Source organism: Eulemur rufifrons, chromosome 8, assembly GCF_041146395.1.
Source record: "Eulemur rufifrons isolate Redbay chromosome 8, OSU_ERuf_1, whole genome shotgun sequence".
NCBI lineage: Eukaryota > Metazoa > Chordata > Mammalia > Primates > Lemuridae > Eulemur > Eulemur rufifrons.
The window spans coordinates 30,378,110-30,400,236 of record NC_090990.1 but is presented as its reverse complement, the minus strand read 5'-3'; the positions used below and the strand labels follow the sequence as shown (position 1 = coordinate 30,400,236).

Genomic DNA, 22,127 nt, shown 5'->3' with positions numbered 1-22,127 from the left:
GCTTGGGTCTACAGTGCAAAGAGTTAGGGAACCTGTGGGATATGAGCTGGATAGATAGGCAGAAGCCCAACCAGAAAGGCCTTGTTTGCTACCCAAGAGAGTTGAGAATTTATGACATAAGCCAGGGCCTTCCTAACTGTATTGTATGAACTTTAAAGTTCTGAAGCGGCACTTCAGGTGTTCTGAAAACATTTAATTTCCACTTTTTTAAAAAAAAACAAAACTATTTTTAGAATAATACATATAACCAAATATATTGTATGTCAAATTTAAACAATATCACAGACCCCTAAATTCATTAACTTCTACTGCCAGGTTAGTTTCTTCCACATTCATGAAGATATTTGATAATTGTAGCTTTCCATTATTCCTCTTAAACTAATAACATTTCTAAAACTCTATTTGATTGTAATTTTTTTGGAACCTCTCTGCTAGATTGACAGTTTTACTTTCTATTTCTTTAGATATTTTGTAAAAACTTTTTTACTTATGGAAATTTCAAACATATATAAAGTAGATAGAACAGAATTATGGGAACACCTATATCCATCACCTAGCTTTTAACAATTATCAACTAATGGCCAATCTTGTTTCATTTATGCTGTTACATATTGTAGTTTTCTAATGTTGTATAACAAACTACCACAAATTTAGTAACTTAAAACAGCATCTATCTATTAGCTCACAGTTGTGTAGGTCAAAAGTCCAGGCATGGTGAGGCTGGGTTCTCTGACCAGAGTCTTACAAGGCTGAAATCAGGGGTTGCCCAGTCTATGTTTCTCTCTGGAGACTCTGGGGAAGAACCGACTTCCAAGCTGATCCGGGTTGTTGGCTGAATTCAGTCCTTGAGGTGTAGGACTGAGGTCCCTGTTTCCTTGCTGTCAGCTGGAGGTTTCTCTTGGTTCTTGGAGGCCACCCACGTTCTTTGCCACATGGTCTTCTCCATCTTCAAAGTCAGCAGTGAAGAATCTCCCTCATATTAAATTCTTCTCACACTTCGAAGCTTTCTTGTCAGGAAAAGCCCAGAGCCTTTTAAGGGCTCACCTGATTAAAACAGGTTCATGCAGGATGATCTCCTTTCCTTAAAGTCAACTGATTTGGGATCATAACTACCTTTGTAAAATCTCTTCACAGTAACATCTAGATTGTATTTGATTGAATAACTGGGAAAATGTTTGTGTATACTAGAGGGTGGGGCTCTTAGGGGCATATGAGATTTCCATCTAATGTATTTATTTCCCCCAGGTCTTATAATATTTTTAATAACTTTATGGAGGTACAATTTATATACCATAAAATTCACCCATTTTTAAGTGTAAATTCAATGATTTTTAGTATATTTACAGGTGTGCAACCACCACAATTTAATTTTAAGACATTTCCATCATTCCATAAAGAAAACTCACACCCATTTGGGCAATCCCCATTCCCACCTCTAGCCCTAGGCAACCACTAATCTACCTTTCTTTCTTCTTCTTCTTTTCCCTTTTTTTTTCTTTTATCCAGGGAGACAGATGCCCAGGCCAATCTCAAATTCCTGGGCTCAAGTGATCCTTCCCCTCAGCCTCCCAGGTAGCTGAGTTGGGACTGCAGGCCCATTCCACCATGCCCAGCTATAGTAATCTACTTTCTATCTCTATGGATTTACCTTTTATGTACATTTCATATAAAGAAATCATTATATGAAACAATAGTTGATCTTTTGGAACTGAGTTCTTTCATTTAGCATGTTTTTGGTATTTATCCATGTAGCAGGTATAAGTACTTCATTTCTTTTTTTTTTTTTTTTTTTTTGAGACAGAGTCTCACTCTGTTGCCCGGGCTAGAGTGAGTGCCGTGGCGTCAGTCTAGCTCACAGCAACCTCAAACTCCTGGGCTTAAGCGATCCTACTGCCTCAGCCTCCCGAGTAGCTGGGACTACAGGCATGCGCCACCATGCCCGGCTAATTTTTTGTATATATATTTTAGTTGTCCATATAATTTCTTTCTATTTTTAGTAGAGACGGGGTCTCACTCTTGCTCAGGCTGGTCTCGAACTCCTGACCTCGAGCGATCCACCCGCCTCGGCCTCCCAGAGTGCTAGGATTACAGGCGTGAGCCACCGCGCCTGGCCTGTACTTCATTTCTTTTACTGTCAAATAGTATTAATAGTACTCCATGGTATGAGTGTCAGTGACCACCAAACCAAGATCACTCCCAGGTTTGGTGATTTGCCAAGAGGACTCATAGGACTCAATGTATGCTCATATAGCTAAGAATTACTACAGCAAAAGGATATAAAACAAAATCAGCAAAGGGAAAAGATGCATGGGGCAAAGTCTAGAAGAAACCAGGGACAAGCTCCCAAGAGTTCTCTCCCAGGGGAGTCACATAGGATGATTCTCCAGCATCGAATGGTGACAATACATGTAAAATGTTATCTACCTGGGAAATTCATTAGAGACTCGGTGCCTAAGGTTTTTATTGGGGGCTGTTCACATACAAACTTTCTGCCTAACATGTACCAAAATCCAAGACTTTCAGAAGGAAAGCAGGTGTTCAGCATAAATCACATTGTTTACATAAACAGCTTCAGCACAGAAAGCCACTACTATCAGTTAGGAAATGGTGGGAATCCTACCAAAATGCAAGTTCCCAGATGCTAGCCCATGGTTAACCTTACAAGCAGACTTTTTTTTTAAAGGATAGCAGCATCAGGCCTGCTATGCTAATTATTTGCTGTACAGTATGGATAGACTGCATTTTGTTTATTCATTCACCAATTGACAGACATTTGGGCTGTATCTAACTCTTGGCTATTGTAAACAATAGTGCTATGAACCTTTACCTACAAGTCTTTGTGTGGACATATGTTTTCACTTCTCCTGAGTATATACCTAGCAATGGAATTGCTGAGTCATGTGGTAATTCTATGTTCAATATTTTGAGAAATTGTCAAATTATTTTCCAAAGTATCTACACCATTTTACATTCCTACCAGCAATGCATAAGCATTCCAATTTCTCCACATCCTTGTGAACACTTGGCATTGTCTGTCTTTTTTATTATAGCCATTCTAGTGGGTATGAAGTGGTATCTCATTGCAGTTTTGCTTTGTGCTTCTCTAATGACTAATGGTGTTGAACATTTTCTAAATTGACAAATAATAATTATATATATTTATGGGATACAATGTGATGCTTTGATATATGTTTACATAGTGGGATGACTAAATCAAGTTAATTAAGATATCCATCACCTCACATACTTACCAATTTTTGTGACGGGAGGTGTGGAACATCTTTTCATGTGCCTATTGGTCATTTACATATCTTCTCCAGAGAAATGTCTATGCAAATCCTTGGCCCACTTTTCAATTTGAGCTTTTTATTATTAAGATACAAGAATTATCTACATATTCTGGATATAAGTTCCATATCAAATACATAATTTACATATATTTTCCTCCAGTCTATGGGCTGTCTTTTCACTTTCAGATGGTATCTTTTGAAGTGCAAAAGTTTTAAATTTTGATTAAGTCTAATGTATTCGTTTTTCTCAGACTTTTGCTTTTGGTGTCGTATTGAACATATCATTGCTTAACTTAAGATCATGAAGATTTATTACCATGTTTTCTTCTATGAGTTTTATAGTTTTAACTCTTAAATTTAGCTCTGTGATCCATTTTGAGTTAATTTTTGTGTAGGTATAAGGGAGGGGTCTATGTTATTTCTAAGCAAATCCCAGACATCATATCATTCATCTGTAAATATTTCACTATATATCTCCAAAAAATAAGGACCCTTTTAAAACATAAACTCAATACCATTACATATGATTAGGTAATTTAATAATAATTATGTAATTCCTATAACCAGCAAGTGTTCAAATTTCTAGTCATTTTATAATGTTAAAAATTTGTTTGAATCAAGATTCAATAGAGGCCATACATTATAACTGGTTAATAAATCTCTTAAATCTTTAAACATTTATCTCTTTTTCCTTGATATTCATTTATTAAAGAATACTCTACATTTAGGGGGCAAAAAGAATACTCTAAATATTTTACATGAATTCTTTTTTATTCTTGAAAAATATTTTTATTGTTGACAAAAATCTTTCATTTTCATCCAAATTTTTGGATGTGATATAGAGAAAGCTAGAGAATAAACTAAAATCAAGTCTTCTATTTAAAAAGAGTTTGTTGAAAGAAGTAAGCTAACACTTGGGAAACACTGTCATATATACCTAAAAACAAATTGTGCTATAAGTGGATGACTTAGGAAGTTACACATAGGGCACATGTTAATACTGCACACAATATTCAAAAAGGACTTGCTTGTTTAGTTTTCCAACAATCCCAGTATATTCAATGAGGACATTGCTTTCAGTTGATAGGTTAAGATCTACCAGAGAGAGCACCTGCTTATGGGACAGGCTGCTATAGGATTGCCTTCTGTTGTATCCAAATGTAACTACTAAGAAGGCGGGATATCCTGTATTTCCTTTCCTTCACTATTGCAAGCAGAAAATACTGCTTCTCATCATACTCAACATGGCCAAATTTCTTTCCTTTTTTTTTTAAAATTGGGTTTATTGAAGTATAATTTGCATACAGTAAAATTTACCCTTTTACGTGTATAGTTTGATGAATTTTGACAAATATACACAATTGTATACCAACCCAATTGTGATATAGAACGTTTTCATAATTCTGAAAAGTTATTTATGTCCACTGTTTAAAATGCATTCTTAACAAAATCTGTCCACAATCAGTTTGGCATAATCATTATTGTTTTACATATTTAACATTTTTTAATGTTTATGATTCTAAAGTAACCTATATATACTACATTTGCAAAAGAATCAGTCTAATTTTTCATCATCATAAATTATAAATATAGAAAGGAAATAATTAAAATTTTTTACCTTTAGGCTAAAATAAATTCTGGATAAAGCAAAGATTTAAATGCAAACAATGAAACCATAAAAGTGCTTTAAAAAAAAACCCAAAACTAGAGGTAAATGTTTTCAATAATCTTACAGTGAAGAAAAGGCTTTACACATAAAAATTCACAAGGCATAAAAAATAACTCTCTTTTTTTGTTGTTTTTTTGAGAGAGTCTCACTCTGTTCCCTGGGCTAGAGTGCTGTGGCTTTAGCCTAGCTCACAGCAACCTCAAACTGCTGGGCTCAAGTGATCCTTCTGTCTCAGCCTCCCGAATAGCTGGGACTACAGGCATGTGCCACCATGCCCAGCTAATTTTTTGTATATATTTTAGTTGTTTGGTTAATTTCTTTCTATTTTTAGTAGAGATGGGGTCTCGCTCTTGCTCAGGCTGGTCTCAAACTCCTGAGCTCAAATGATCCACCCGCCTCGGCCTCCCAGAGTGCTAGGATTACAGGTGTGAGCCACCGCGCCCGGCCAAGAATAGCTCTCTTAAACCTGACTTAATGAATCAATATTAGCATTCCTCTATGGCAAAAAACAATGACAACAACAAAATATTTTTAACCAACAAAAGGCTCTCATCTAGAATACATAAAGAACTCCTACAAATAAATAAAACAAAGATACAACTCAACAGAAAAATATATAAGACACTTGAGCAGGTGCTTCACAAAATAGTATATCCAAATAAGTAACAACAACAATAAACATATGAAAAGGTTTTCAACTTCATTAGCCATCAAGGAAATGCAAAGTCAAGCAACAATTAAATACTATTATGCACTCAACATAAAAGGTAGTTAATAAGATGGACAGTAGCAAGTATTGGCAACGAATGTGGAGAAACCAACTGAGGAAAGCTTAAATTAATACAACTACTTTGGAAGATCAAAGTAGAACCTGCCTATAACTCTTTGATTCAGTAATTCTACTGTTACCACAATCAGAAATGTGTAGATAAGTACACCAAAAGACATATACAAAAATGTTCATAGGAGCAGTATTCAAAATAGGCCAAAACTAGAAACAACAAAAATGTCCATCAACAGTAGAATGGATAAACTATGGTATGTTTATTAATGGAATATAAAAACAGCAAGAGTGAACAAACAACTGCTCCATGCAACATCAGGAATGAATCTCACAAACATGAAATGGAGCCAGAGAAGCAAATCACAGATGCACACTGCATGTAGTCAAAATTCAGAAGTGTTCAAAGTCAGGATAGCGGTTACTGTGGGAGAGGAGGGAAGAGGTAGAGACAGGGAGAAAGAACAAAGGGGGCTTCTGAGATGCTGGAAATTTCTTGTGGTGACTGCTGCACACTTATGAGTCGTGTACTTTTTGGTAAATGTATTATATTTGTGCTTCAGTAAAAATTTCTGGACATTGTAGAAAATGAGGCTGTTTATCAGACTTTTATGTGTCTATCCTAAAAGGTTTTTTTTTTTTTTTTCAGTGTATTCATGTTGCACTCTGAGAAAAGATCATTACAGTTAAAACATGGTCAAAAATGATCATCTGAAACCACAGCTTACCTGATTCACTCTGTTCTTTTTCCTTCACTTGTAGTTCCTCAGTGAGCCTTTGGATCTCTTCACGGGCCATCCCCAACTTCTTTGCTACTTGTACATCTTTCTCTAGGCAGTTTTGTGACGTTTTATCTTTTTCCAGGTCTTCATCATGAGACTGAAATAAAACTACTGTTAGTAATAAAACAAACAGCAAATGTACTCAAATGACATTTTGCAATTTTCTATAAATGTCTGAAGGCCAATAAAGAAAAGCAGCAAACCATATTTCATTTATGTGCATTTCTTTCATTAGGTTGAACTAAATAAAATTGGTGATATTTGATTTTTTTACTTATAAACATGCAATATTGTATGGTTCAACCTAACATATCCAAGAGATTACTTTTATGGGATGTAAAAACCAGAAATTTAAACTTAAAAAAATGAGTATCATGTGGCAAAAAATGAGAGACAATACTTTTCATTTATATGGTTTACAAAATGCTTCCACATGAAGTATTTCATATAATTTCAAGGTAGATGCATACTTAATGAGGCTCCTATCATGTTTAGAGATCCTCTTCTCAATTATTTTCAAAGATTTTAAAAGGTTAGAAATTCAGTCTCAATTGTATTTTGCCTTTGATCCCCAAAACAGAATGAAATTATATAAATATAATAATTATATAAATTTTTCTAAGAGATTAAAAAAAACCCAAATATCATCTACAAAACAAAACCATTTTGGTATGTTTTTTGCAGTATTTTTTATTCATATACATTATTTACACAATCATAATACCAATATATGTACAAGTTTCCATCTGGCTTTTTTATTTAACACTATATCAGGAACATTTTTCTACATATTTTTTTTTTTTTTTTTTTTTTGAGACAGAGTCTCACTCTGTTGCCCAGGCTAGAGTGCCGTGGTGTCAGCCTAGCTCACAGCAACCTCAAAATCCTGGGCTCGAGCGATCCTCTTGCCTCAGCCTCCTGGGTAGCTGGGACTACAGGCACATGCCACCATGCCCGGCTAATTTTTTTTCTATTTTTAGTTGTTTGGCTAATTTCTTTCTATTTTTAGTAGAGACGGGGTCTCGCTCTTGCTCAGGCTGGAACTTTTGAGCTCAAGTAATCCTCCCGCCTCGGCCTCCCAGAGTGCTAGGATTACAGGTGTGAGCCACCACGCCCGGCCCATTTTTCTACATGTTGAATAGATTTTGTAATAACAATTTTTAAAGGCTGTATAATGTTCCAGAGTGGGTATAACATCACTTATGTAATCATTTAAACATTTAAGATAGTTTCTGATTTTTTGCTATTGAACATAATACTGTGATATACAGTTTCATTATACATATTTTGCCCTTATCTTGGGTTACTTCTCATGGTTAAATTCCCAGCATATACTTTATTCACCAGATTTATCTGTTAATAACATTTCTTTTCCCATATCAAAAAATTAAATTCCATGAAGAGAGTTGATCATATGTAAAATAATGTGCTATACATCTAAAAGACTCCCTGAAAGAGGAGCTCCAAACATATTTGTAAAGAAAAATATATACAGTCCCAAGGTGATTTTTTAAAAAATATAACATATATTGATTGTTTATATTTTGATATACTCAATAAAAATCAGCTACTGTGTTAAATGGGTGATTGATTTTTTCTCCTTCCCAAATTTTTGTGATGTGTTTATAATACTTTTATGTACAATTTGATAATTTACAAGAATCTATACATTTTAATATATTCAAATAAAATACTTCCAAAGTAAAAGCTGATTTGTAATTAGCTACTATTATTAAGTAAATTTTTTTTACTCCACTTCAAGGTTTTTCAGACTTCTGTACAAGTTCTTAAAGTTTCTGATGTTCTCCCTACAGAGGTTGGTGGATTTGTTCAAACTTCTTTTTTTTTTTTTTTCACTCTCTCACCTGGGCCAGAATGCAGTGACATCATCATAGCTCAGTGCAACCTCAAATTCCTGGGTTCAAGCAATCCTCTTGCTTCAACCTCTCCAGTAGCTGGGACTACAGGTGTGCTCCATGACACCCAGCTAATTTTTCTATTTTTAGTAGATAGGGTCTCACTCTTGCTCAGGCTGGTCTAGAACTCCTGAGCTCAAGCAATCCTCCCATCTCTGCCTCCCAGAGTGCTAGGATTACAGGCGTGAGCCAAGGGTATCATTAAAAAACAAACAAACCACACCTTTAGCAAATATGATACATAATAGTGAACCTCTGACTGATTTCTCTCTGATATCAATAATAAGACAAGATGTCTGTTATTTAACATAATACTAGAGGTCCTAGCCAGTATAAGGCAACAAAAAAATTAAAAGACATAAAATCAGAAAAGAAGAACAAAAATATTGTATAACTATTCTCAGATAATTGTGTGCATATAGAAAATTTTTAAATTTTCAGATAAATTATTAAAGTGAATATTTTTAGCAAGCTTGCTAGATATAAGGTCAATATATAAAAATAATTATAGTTTTAAATACCAGTAATAGATAAATAGAAAATTAAATTTTTAAAAAAGATAGCATTTAGGCCAGGTGCAGTAGCTCACGCCTGTAACCCTAGCACTCTTGGAATGTAAATTAGTGCAGCCAATGTAGAGAACAGTATGGAGGTTCCTCGAAAAACTGAAAATAGAACAACCATTTGACCGAGCAATCCTACTGCTGAGTATATATCCAAAAGAGAGGAAATAAGTATATCAAAAAGATATCTGCACACCCACATTTATTGCAGCACTATTTGCAATAGCCAAGATTTGGAATCAATTTAAGTGTTCATCAATGGATGAATGAATGAAGAAGTTGTGGTACATACACACAAGGGAATATTATATAGCCACAAAGAGAATGAAATCCTGCCATTTGCAACAACATGAATGGAACTGGAGAACATTATGTTAAGAGAAATAAGCCAAGCATGGAAAGACAAATCTCGCATGTTCTCACTCATATGTGGGAGCTAAATATTAGAAACAACTGATCTCATGGAGACAGAGTGTAGAATGATGGTTAGCAGAGGCCAGAAAGGGTGGTAGGGAGTAGAGAATAAAGTAAGGATGGTTAATGGGTACAAAAATATAGTTAAATAGTATGAACTATATGATAGCACAACAAAGTAACTATAATCAACAATAAGTTAGGGTACACTTAAAAATAATTGAAAGAGTGAAATTGGAAAATGTTTCTAACACAAAGAAATTATAAATGCCTGAGTTGATGGATACCCTAATTGCCTTGATTTGATTTAGTCCACATTGTGTGCCTATATCAAAACATTACATGTACCTTAAAAAGATATACAACTATTATGTACTCATAATGATTTTTAAAAACACAACAAAGTAGTTGTACCATTTTATATTCCTACCAGTAGGGTATGAGAATTCCAGTTGCTTCATATTCTTACCAGCATTTTACATAATTAGTCTTTTTAAGCTTAGCTATTCTAGCACATATATAGTGATATCTCATTGTGGTTTTTAATTTGTGTTTCTTAAAATGAAGTTAAGCATCTTTTCATGTATTTACTTGCCATACATGTTTTCTTCTTCGGTGAAGACTTTGTTTAAATCCTTTGCCCATTTTTCAATTGGGTTGCATGTTTCAATTGAGTTGTAAGTTATTTACAATTTTTAGATACAAAGCTTTTGTTAGATATGTTTGTTCATATTGTCTTCTAGACTGTGGCTTGTTTTCCATTTTTGTAACAGTGTCTTTTGAAGAGCAAACATTCTGAATTTTTAGTAAGCCTAATTAATTTTTCTTTTATAATTTGTGCTTTTCCTGCTTTACAAAAATCTTATCAAACCCAAAGTCACTAAGATTTTTTTCTATGTTTTGTTCTATAAGTTTTATCACTTAAATTAGACATAAGAACCATTTTGAGTTAATTTTTGTATATGGTGGGAGATAAGTAAGGCCTAAAATTTCATGTGCTGCCTTGACATCTTTGAATCTCACAGAGCCCCAAAGGCTTAACAATGGACAGTGAGTTCCTCAGCTCTCACCAGACATGCCCCCACCCAGAGGGAAAGTTTCTCCACCTGGCTGGTTCCTCTATCAGCCAGAGCAGTTGTATTACACTAAGTCCTCACAGTAATTTTTCAAACAAGCCAATTACATGCTCCCATGAGAATTAAGAGGCACCTCCCCCACTTGTTACTACAAAGCCTGCCTCCCATAGCCTCTACGAGTTCACTCTATTCCTGAGAGTAATCCCTTGTAGCCCTGCATGGCATGTGGTGTCCTCCTCCCCTGGGCCGTGAGTATATGTTACTAATAAACTGCCATCAATCTCATCTCTGACCAGTGTCAGGTGGCCATCTTGTAGTATTTAGGGTGAGGTATTCATCACCCTGTATGGGTGAACAGAACCTCAATAAGTGTTTGGAGGGTTTTTTTGTTTGTTTGTTTGTTTTGGCATACGTCTATCCAATTGTTCTAGCAGCATTTGTTGAAAAGATTATCCATTTCCCATTGAATAACCTTGTCACCTTTGTTGAAAATCAGTTGATGGTATAGTTGTGGGCCAATTTCTGGATTATATTGTGTTCCATTGATCTATAGATCTATCTTAATGTCAACAGTATGCTTTCTTTATTACTATGGCTCTATGGTAAGTCTTGAAATCAGGAAGTGTTAGTCCTTCAACTTTGTTCTTTTTCAAAGTTGTTTTGGCTGTTTTAGGTCCTTTCATTTCCATATCAATTTTAGAATCAGCTCATCAATTTCTAAAAAAAAGTGACTTTGCTGATTATTTTATGCTCAGGCTAATTACAACTTAGCTTACGCAAAATATAATTGGGGATGCAATACAAATTTTATGGGTTACATTTTATCATAACAAAAGTACCTTTGAAGTATCTGGGTTTTTTGTTTGTTTTTTTGTTTTGCCAAAGCCAAAGTGAAGGAGATGAAGTATTTGTTTTAATTCTTTCTGGCCATTAGTGGAAAACCATGATCTAAAAGTGACTGGGTAGATGCCATTAGAGTCATCCAAGACTTTGCTCCACCATTTCCAATTTGTTTCATAGATTCCATCTCATTAATACCTCCTCAGTTGATTTTCCCTTCTCCATTTACACTCTGGGCATGGTTTTGGTTCTCATTCTTTGATTAATTACTGTAAAACTTCCCCTGAGGTTCCCATTTCCAATCTCGTCCCTATGCAATCCATCCCTCCACTGTTGCTAGAGTGATTTTTCTTTCCTTTTTAATTTTTATTTATTTCTAATTATTATAGGTACATAATAGTTTCATATATTTATATGGTACACGTGATATTCTGATACAGGCATACAATGCATAATAACCAAATCTAAGCAGAGGGATTTTTTCTAAAACATGAATCAGATTACATTAACTCTCCTCTTAAAATCATTTAGTGATGCTTTCTACCTTCTATAACAAAGTCAATCTTTCATACACTCAAAAATATTTTTATGCCTCTAGTATGGTCCAGGAAAGCTAGCATGGTCCAGGTGCTGAGCCCAAACACTTTAGCTTAGCATGTGAGCATCACCTTGATGTAGGTCATGAAAATATCTCCATCCACATTTCTCAGCATTCACTCACATGTTCATATCTATTCTGTCCCTTCTTCTAGGAATTCCTTTCCCAGCTTTGTCATCGAGCTAACACATATTCAACTTTCAAAACACTACTCAACATTACCTCCTCTGGAAGCCTTTTTTGGTTACCCTACCCATTCTGTCCGACTCATCCCTTCCTGCTGAGTTTCCTAGTCTTCTGTCCCTTCCTTTGTTAAGACAAGCCACATTGAACTACAATCACTGGCTTACCTCTTTCCTCCATTAGTTTGTAAGTTCCTTGCGAGTCCAGATCATGTCCAATTTGACTTTGTTTCTACATCTACTAGCACAAAGACTGGCACATGGTAAGTTCTCAGTAAATAATAACAAATGCTAATTAGTAAGTGTGAGGTACTACTCTACAGCTTTACATATATTATTTCATTTTCATGATCAACTTGGGGAGCAGTTGAGTTGATCCCAGATTTTTACAGATGAGGAAATCAAGGCTCACTAAAGTTAAGTAACTTGTTCAAGGTCATACTGTTAACAAGTGGCAGAGGCCGGGCGCGGTGGCTCACGCCTGTAATCCTAGCACTCTGGGAGGCCGAGGCGGGTGGATCGCTCAAGGTCAGGAGTTCGAGACCAGCCTGAGCAAGAGCGAGACCCCGTCTCTACTAAAAAAAATAGAAAGAAATTATATGGACAACTAAAAAATATATATATACAAAAAATTAGCCGGGCATGGTGGCGCATGCCTGTAGTCCCAGCTACTCGGGAGGCTGAGGCAGTAGGATCACTTAAGCCCAGGAGTTTGAGGTTGCTGTGAGCTAGGCTGACGCCACGGCACTCACTCTAGCCCGGGCAACAGAGTGAGACTCTGTCTCAAAAAAAAAAAAAAAAAACAAGTGGCAGAGAAAGTTTATCCAAATCCAAAGCATGTATTCTTAAGCACAAGTAAACTGGCTTCCTAATAATTTAATGAATGAATGAATGCATTAAAAAAATGGCCTCTTATTCAATTATCTAGCCAATTTTGGAATACCTGGGAAAATTCTTTCTGTAGGTGACCGCTCATACATCTTTGTGACTCTGGCTTGGAGTCCACAAGTTGCAATTTCCTTAAGAGTGTACTTCTCTCCACCAGCAAGTATGCAATCTGTTCACTGGGGCTGCTCAGAGCTATTTTGGACAAACCTTCTTGATACAACATTTCTTCAACTTCCTTTCTTTGGGCTTCTGTTAGGAAGAAATAACAGAAACAAAACTGTTAAAAGAAATTCAGGCAAATAACTATTGTTATAAGATACTGAATGAGTTCCTAACTAGACAAAAATTAATTAAGAAATAAGCTATACTGATACTACCACTCTTCTCACCATCTTTCCAGGGTATTTGCAAAATTTCAGAAACAATAATAAAACAAATAGTGAGAAAAGTTTCTTGAAAGCAGTAGACATTCTCACTGTTATATAACTTTTAAATTTTTATTTCAAATTTTAATTTTTATTTCAAAGGGTAAGGATACCATTTTTTGAACATTTTATTAAGGAGCCAAATTTGAGTTTATATATGGCTCTATCACTGTTGTTGTTTTATTGAACACTTATTATGTGACAGGTATTGTACTAAGCATTTGAGATACATTTATGTCACTTAATTCTTGCAACAGCCCAATGAGGTAGGAACCATTGTTATCTCTATTCCAAGACAGATGAGGACTGAGGCATCAAGAAGCCAAACAATTGACAAGGTCAGTCAACTAATCTTGCCAAAATTATTAGCGGTTTTGATGTTCAGGCAGATGATTATTCCAGTGCTTTGGCTTCTCAGTCCTTTTACAGGCTAACTTCCAAAGATCTAGTCCTCTACCCCACTTTAGCCACCCATTCCCTAGTATTAATAATTCCCTAGACCTTGTCATTCCCAATAACTGTAGTCTCTCCCGGGTCTCAATTTCAGGCATCTTATTCTCTAATCATGCCTTCCTATGTACTTCTACTAGTTCAATTTCGACAAGTTTTGACCATACTGGAAACTATAACAATTGACCTTAAATACTTTTTAATGTTCCTTACCCTGTTCCTGTTCTCATGTGCTTTTTCACTCAGCTTAGATTCTAGGGTCCATGATTATAATCCCTCCCTTAAAAACATTCACAACTCCCTTGCCCTTCTTTCCTTCTATGGCACTTGACTGACAAAATTCCAATTTTAATCCAACTTTCCATCTCTTTTGCACCTCACTCCAGGAGCTGAACAAGGCTGGAGAAAACTGCACAACCAGTGCTATTTGATTTCACTCTAAATTCATGTCCACTAAGCCCAAGAAATCCCTTACTGCTGTCCAGCAATCCTCCTACATGTCCCTAGTTACCTCTCTTTCTCTCATACTCTATAGACCTAGACCATTATTTCATTCCCTCTACCTCCTCAAGTCTTCCCCATCCTCACTCTCAGCTGATTATCCTGCTTCTTATTTTATTGAGAAAAGAGAAGTTCTCCAAAGAGAACTTCCACAAGCTCGCTTTACCAATCTGCCAACTTCTGCTTACTCTTCCCTCTTTTGAGAATTAACAAACTATCCTTTCTCCTAAGGCCAGGCCAGCCTTTTCCTCCCCTTGGGCATTGGATCCCATTTCTTATGTCAAAGACAACACTCTTGCTGCTGACTCCTCTCTCTACTGCCTCATCAAACTTTCTTCCCAGCTAGCATTATAATCATCTTAGAGACATGCTATAATAACTCCCATTTTAAAAACAAACAAAAACCACCTTCCTTTAACCTCATGTCCCCCTCCAGCTTCTATACTATTTCTTCATTCCCCGTTACAGCAAAGCTTTAAGAAAGGATAAACCATACCTGTGTCTCCTCTTCCTCTCCCTCCTCTTTCCTGAATTCACTCTAATCAGGCTTTCAGATCCACCACTCCACAGAAACAGCTCTTGCCAGGTTTCTAATGACATCTACGTGGCCAAATCCAATGGTCAATTATCAGTCCTCATTTTACACAGACTATCTGTGGCATTTGATCCAGTTGTTCACATCCTTAAAACACTTCCATCATTTCTCTTCTGGGACACCACACTCTGCTGTTTTTTCTCCTACCTTGCGTGCCACCACTTCTCAGACTCCTTTGCTGATTTCTAACCTTGCCAATCTCTAACCACTGGAATGCCCAGGGTCCACCCTGGACCTCTTCTTTGCTCCATCTATATTTACTCTCTAGGTTATCTCCGACAGCCCCAAGGCTTTGCTGCTGATTCCCAAATTTCTATCTCCAGCATGCATTGCATTCCAGACATACACACAATTGCCTACTTGACATTTCCACTTGGCTGTTTACATGTCCAAAAGCAAACCCTTTACTGTCTCTCCCAAATTGGGTCTCCTGCAATCTCCTCCCTCTGAGCAGTTGGAAACTCCAATATTCTAACTGCTCAGGCCAAAAAAGTTTGGGTCAATAGTGACTTCTCCCCTTTTCTCCCACCCGACATTAAATCCACTATCAAATTGTATTAGCTCTACTTTCAAAATACATCCTTTGATTATATAGGTATTTCTGCTGTGGTAGACATATGTGCTACTAAAAGAAAAAAAAAAACCCAAACATGTATTTTGCAAAATTTTTCACTAAAAATAATAGGGCTTATGGAAAAAACATATTGGGATAAGCCACTCAAAGCCTTTGTCATCGTGTAACTGCAGTGATACCATAAAAAACATTGAAAATCCAAATAATTATACTGGTACACTTAAAGTGGTGTGTCAAATTCCTAAAAAATAAAGTAATTCTGAAGTAAATAGAGGATTTCATCTTTTTTTTAAAAAGGAGTTGAGATCACAGAGTTATGGAAACAAAGGCAAAATGCACAAGATTGGGGTTATCTGTGCAATAAGCACTTCCAAGGCAAAACGTGGCCGAACCGAGCCCAGAGAAAGAACATGGGATGAACAGGATGCACAGACAAACTCTGAGGCTGCTGGTGGTCCAGATCATTCACGTGCTGGGAAAAATTGTATATAAACCTCCGCATTATAATGACATCATTCCCCCATTTACCAATCCCTCATGAGCTAAAGTATGTTGTAAAAAGACATGTTGGCAGCCAGACATACGGTATCTTCTGTTTCTTGCAGTATGGCAGATTAGAGCCTTGGAACAACGCTCTTACTTAGAATAACTAAAAATACTTGAAGAAATTAAAGAAAACTCTTAAAATACAACCACCAAATGAACAAAAATAGAAGGTGAACTTTCAAATCATTGTAAGAAAACTAAACCTATCCAGTGGAAGGCAAGAAAGGAAAAAAAAGTGACAGTGCAATACATGTGAAATGTCCTATGATTAACTCAACTTTCGCTGCACCTGAGGTTCAAAATAAAGAAACAAACTTTTTCATTAACAGACCCTTGTAAAAGGAAGTTCTAAAAGGAAAATGATCCCAAATGGAATATCTGAGTTGCAAGAAAAAAGTGCTGAGTAAAGAATATAATAAATGTGTGGTAAATATAATCACTGACCATATGAAAATAACATCTAATTTGTGGAGTTAAACAAAGGTAGAATATTCTAAAAGGGTAATATCTGTATTTTCCCTTGTAGCTTTGAAGTGCTTAATAAATATTTTCTGAGTCATTATTATACTAGTGAGGAGGTAAAAATATACCACTCTAGCATATTGACTATTTTAAGTTAAAGGCACTTGAAAAATAGCAGGTGCCAGATCATTCTGACCTTCCTTCTTTCTGTTCCTTAAAAGTAGATGAAATTCCCACGTTGAAAGATGCCCTCCTTATAACAAGAAAAGTAACATTCTTCCCATCAAAGACAAGAAGTTGAGAGTGAGAGAATTCTAAACAGACCTTGCTAAAATAACTCTTATCTTTTAAGTCTCTCCATACATTTAGTTGCTTTTTCACAACTTACTATTCTTTTCCAATTCAGTATATGAGTGATTGACTCTACTTCTTTGGGTCTTCATTTCTTTATCAGGGTTCCTGTGTCACTTAAAACTTACATTAAATAAATCTGTATGCTTTTCTCCTGTTAATCTGTCTCATATCAATTTACTTCTCAGACCCAGCTGGAAAAAAACCCTGAAAGGGAAGAGAGAAAGTTTTGCCTCCCTTACTCTAGGTATTTTACAAGTTAGGTGCTACGGGGGACACAGAAACTACTAAGACAACAACATGATCTCTGCTTCAGAGGAGCTGATACAGGTAATTATGATACAGTGTGGTAAATTGTGTAATAGACACTGAAAAAAAAAACCACTCTGAACTCTCTCACACACACATTTCAGACTATTTCAGAATACATACTTTAAAAAAGACAGGCAGAAAATACACCTAAGACATTAGAAGTACTTTTCTTGGGGTGGAATATATTATATATACAGTAGTTTTTTCCCTCTTCCTTATACTTTTATACATTTCCCAAATTTTCTGTAATTGTCACATATTAATTTTTAGAATTAGGAAAAAAATTTACATTTTCACAAAAGGAAAAATTACCCTGTTTGAGTTGGGGCGCTTTAAATTCATGGCTAAGCTGTTTGTTTTCCTTTTCATAACCATAAGAAAATGCTTCTCTTCCCTCTGTTAAGTTATAGACATGGTTTCCATAATTTTCCACCTAAAAAGAAAATAATACATTTTCTTACTCTTGGTCTATGGCTCATATTTTAACCCATATTAAAATCCCAGTGAATGAAAAAATCATTAAGATACCACCATTCTATCGTGACTATAATCTGAGAAATAAACAGAAAACTCAGCTTTCCTTAAGCGTGGGTCTCTCTCCCTAAACTTTCTTCCAGCTGTCTTACGCTATCACACACCATGTTTCTTGTTAGTATGATGACACACAACCACAAATTTCTGGGACAATCCCAATCGCTAATATTTTTTTCTATCAACATGTTTCAAATCAAGTCTTCTTATCTGTGGTTTAGGAAATATGGTCATAGTACCCATGAACAGAGAAAAATCTACATAATAATTAGGCTTATACTGCTTTGCTAAAATTGATGATTAAGATGTTGTAAATGTTAATAGGAGATTACATTAAAATAAATTCTTTAAAAACTAGAAACTATTCTTTAAAAACAGTTTCTAGTTAATATGACAGCTTCACAAAAGGTATTTATGCAGTTAATATTAATAATACATGGAAAGCTAACCATATACTCCAGGGACTGTATTAAGGACATCAAATATTTAATTATTACCACAACCATATGGGACTATTATTCTCCCACTTTATAGGTAAGGAAGCAGGCTTAGAGAAGCTAAGAGACTAGAGCTAGAACTCACAGTCAGGTGGACCAAAATCAGAGACTGAGCTCTTACTATGTCAAATGGCTTGGAAGTAAATCACCCAAATAACTGAATTGCATTTTGCTGAACTGTTTGTAAGACTATTGGGAAACTCCTCAAAATATGTACAAAAATCTGAATAGTATAATAGAAGGAACACAAGAACTGTAGTCCAACTTTATCACTTCCTGGTAAGCTTCAGTTTCCTCATCTTTAAAACGGCAGGAACAACATCCACTTCTAATAGCAACAGCTATAATTTGTTGAATACTTGCTAGGTGCCAAGGACCTGTGTGCAATGTTTGATACACATTAACTTGTGTAAACCTCACAAATCCCTTTGAAGATGCTATTCACATCTCCATCTTACAGACAGGAATTTTGAGCTCAAAGAAGTGGAGTAACTTGCCCAATGTTACACAGAAAGACAATGCTAAAGGCAATTTTTTCACCCCCTCTGACTAACATTAAAGTTCATGCTTTATTATGCTATACTGCTTTTTGTTCTAATGGAGCTGCATTCTTCAAGAATTTGGAAATTGGATTGTACTTTAAGAACTAAATTTAAAAATCAGTAAGTTACCTGCATGAGCTAAGATGTGGAAACAAAGCAGAGTGATTTCCAGGCAACCTGAGAGAATTCATTAGCTCATTTAAAGAAAGAGTGTGCCAGAAAGTAGGTTGATCAGTACTGGAAACATCAGAAAGAGATAACAGAGTACAAAAATGGCATTATCTACCCATCCCAGCTCTAGGTGCTCTGGTCCTAGGATATAAGAGGTCCAGAGATGAAGGTAGGTATAGATAGTCCTGTTACAGAAATCTGGCTATCTCAGACAGTGCTATAAAAATTTAGGATCATTTGTTCACCAAATAACCATCTGATTAAAATTTGGCTTCCCATGTAAAGTACTTGTAAGAGAATGCATCAGCCACCAGAAATATGTGTCTGATTCTTCTGGCAATTATATTTCTTTTTGTCAATTAGTAAGTGGCTGTCTACTTTTCTTTTTATTTTATTTATTTATTTTTTTTTTGAGACAGAGTCTCACTCTGTTGCCTGGGCTAGAGTGCCATGGCATCAGCCTAGCTCACAGCAACCTCAAACTCCTGGGCTCAAGCAATCCTTCTGCCTTAGCCTCCCAAGTAGCTGGGACTACAGACAGGCATGTGCCACCATGCTCAGCTAATTTTTTCTATATATTTTTAGTTGTCCAGCTAATTTCTTTCTATTTTTAGTAGAGACGGGGTCTCGCTCTTCCTCAGGCTGGTCTCGAACTCCTGAGCTCAAACGATCCACCCGCCTTGGCATCCCAGAGTGCTAGGATTGCAGGCGTGAGGCACCGTGTCAGCCAGTTGTCTGTTTTTCTACAAACATCTCTAAGAGTTTGGTAAACACAAGCCCATCTTTGAGGAGCAGATCCTCTGACAGTATGCTGACTGATCAGGTTTCTAAGTCTTCAAAGAGTCACCTGGAAAGTCAGCTCCTGAGACAAGGATGACTTTGCCAAGACAATGAAAGCTACCTTGAGCAGACCTGTTTGGATGTTCAATCAGTCATCTCTGGGCAACATCCTGTACATATACTCTACTGGAAACCAATACAGACTGTTGCCATGTTTCATTTAAAAAATAAAATCCATACATATGGGTGCTTTGCAAACTATACAACAGTGATATTCAAATGTTAGTTTTTAATGCATTAATTTAATGAAGGACAATGAACAAAACCACAGGCATCTTTAAAACTTTGTTATTAGCTCTTACTTCTCTCGTTTCTTCCATGTGCTTCCTTGTAAGCTCTTCTACATTTCTGGTAGCAGTCCTCAGTCTGTCTTCACTGTGCTAGAATAAGTACCAGACAAATGGAATTGTTCTTCTGTAGTTGCCAGGTTCAGTTCCTTCTTTCTCAAGATGGTGAAGTATGTCTTCTAAATGAACTTTTCCCTTGATAGAAGAGATAAGCACATGTGTATGTACACATACACACATACAACTGAGGAAACAAGAAATGAAATATGTGTATATTCCTAGAGTTAGACTCCCCACAAAGTATATTGTAGTTTTCCTATTAATTGCTGTTATCTAGTTATAAGGAGCACTTATACAGCTGACAATATCAACAAATTTAAAGCTTTGAACAACTTTATAATATCTTCTAAAACAACAAATGAGGATACGATATATTTAATGCAAATTCTGTATAATATAGTATTTGAAAAAAATACAAGCCTTTCTGTCTATGCGTTCTGAAGTTTGCAACTTAATAATCTGAAAATCTTCCAAAGGGATCTTGTTTTGTTTTGTTTTTAATAAAATACAAGGAAGGCTTTGTTCCTCTTACTGAAAATTTAGAAATAAAAGGACTCTTCTGGGAGTTGGAAAGCCCCCAATTCTGAACTATCAACAAATGATTTTACTTGCAAAATGTATTATAATTTATGTTGACTTCTAAGTCATTCAGCTGTCTTCCAAAACTTCTTGATCTAAGCCTGCCATCAATATTGTGTTTAATTTTCTTAGATTGCAAGTAATCAATCATGCACTATAACAGCTTGCACTACGACAGTATGTGAAAGATAATTATCTGCTGATTGAAGTGGTATCTGTGTTACTAGAACTACATGAATAGGACTTGCTGTTATAATCAAATACAACTTTTAATCAAGTTAATCTGACCCAAATTATAGTGATAGACAAAATTGTTATTGTACTGCAGAGAGTCTACATAAAATATTAAGTTTTGCTTTTTTAAAAGCAAAACCATATTTTTATTATTTTTCTCCTTTGATTGCTATGTTTTCCAGAGTCTAACCATTTTCACATCAACAGTTTTTGTGAACAATATATAAAGTTTTAATTATCATCTGATACTCATACTGATGGAAAAGGACCCAGCTTTGAATCCTTGCATTCCCATGGGTCCTCCTTGTGACTTATAACTAAAAATCTTCTCTTTTTCTCCCCTAGCCCCCATCATCTGGTCCCCACCGTATCCTCCTCCCCACAAGGACTCTGAGCATCATACAAAAAAGTGGATTTTTTTTCTTTTTTTTTTCTTTTCTTTCTTTCTTTTTTTTTTTTTTTTGATACAGAGTCTTTCTCAGTCACCCTGGCTAGAGTGTAGTGGCATCATCGTAGCTCACTGCAACCTCAAACTCTTGGGGCCAAGTGATCTTCCTGCCTCAGCCTCCTGAGTAGTTGGGACTACAGGTGTGTGCCACCATGCCTGGCTAATTTTTCTATTTTTTGCAGAGACTGGGTCTAGCTCTTGCTCAGGCTGATGTCAAACTCCTGAAGGGATCCTCCCCCGTCAGCCTCCCACAGTTCTAGGATTACAGGTGTGAGCCACCATGCCTGTCCAAGTTACTTGTGGCTTTAGTCCTGGGTAGCAGAGAGTCCAAGACACTATAAGTATGTAGCATCCTACAAGGACTACTCGGCAATATGGGAAAATGCCTATGTTATAATGATAAGAGAAAAAGTAGGCCGGGCGCGGTGGCTCACGCCTGTAATCCTAGCACTCTGGGAGGCTGAGGTAGGCGGATCGTTTGAGTTCAGGAGTTCGAGACCAGCCTGAGCAAGATCGAGACCCTATCTCTACTAAAAATAGAAAGAAATTATATGGACAGCTAAAAATATATATAGAAAAAATTAGCCGGGCATGGTGGTGCATGCCTGTAGTCCCAGCTACTCGGGAGGCTGAGACAGGAGGATCGCTTGAGCTCAGGAGTTTGAGGTTGCTGTGAGCTAGGCTGACGCCACAGCACTCACTCTAGCCTGGGCAACAGAGTGA

At 36.2% G+C, this 22,127-nt stretch overlaps 1 protein-coding gene across 1 annotated transcript in view; it reads right to left on the bottom strand.

Moving 5' to 3' along the window:
- The window catches only part of CCDC30 (coiled-coil domain containing 30), a 141,542-nt gene that overhangs the window by 111,148 nt on the left and 8,267 nt on the right, over positions 1–22,127 (bottom strand). Inside the window, exon 3 of the mRNA XM_069479162.1 lies at positions 6,469–6,633. Coding sequence (XP_069335263.1) covers positions 6,469–6,633 — 165 coding nt within the window. The remainder of the gene's footprint in view (positions 1–6,468; positions 6,634–22,127) is intronic.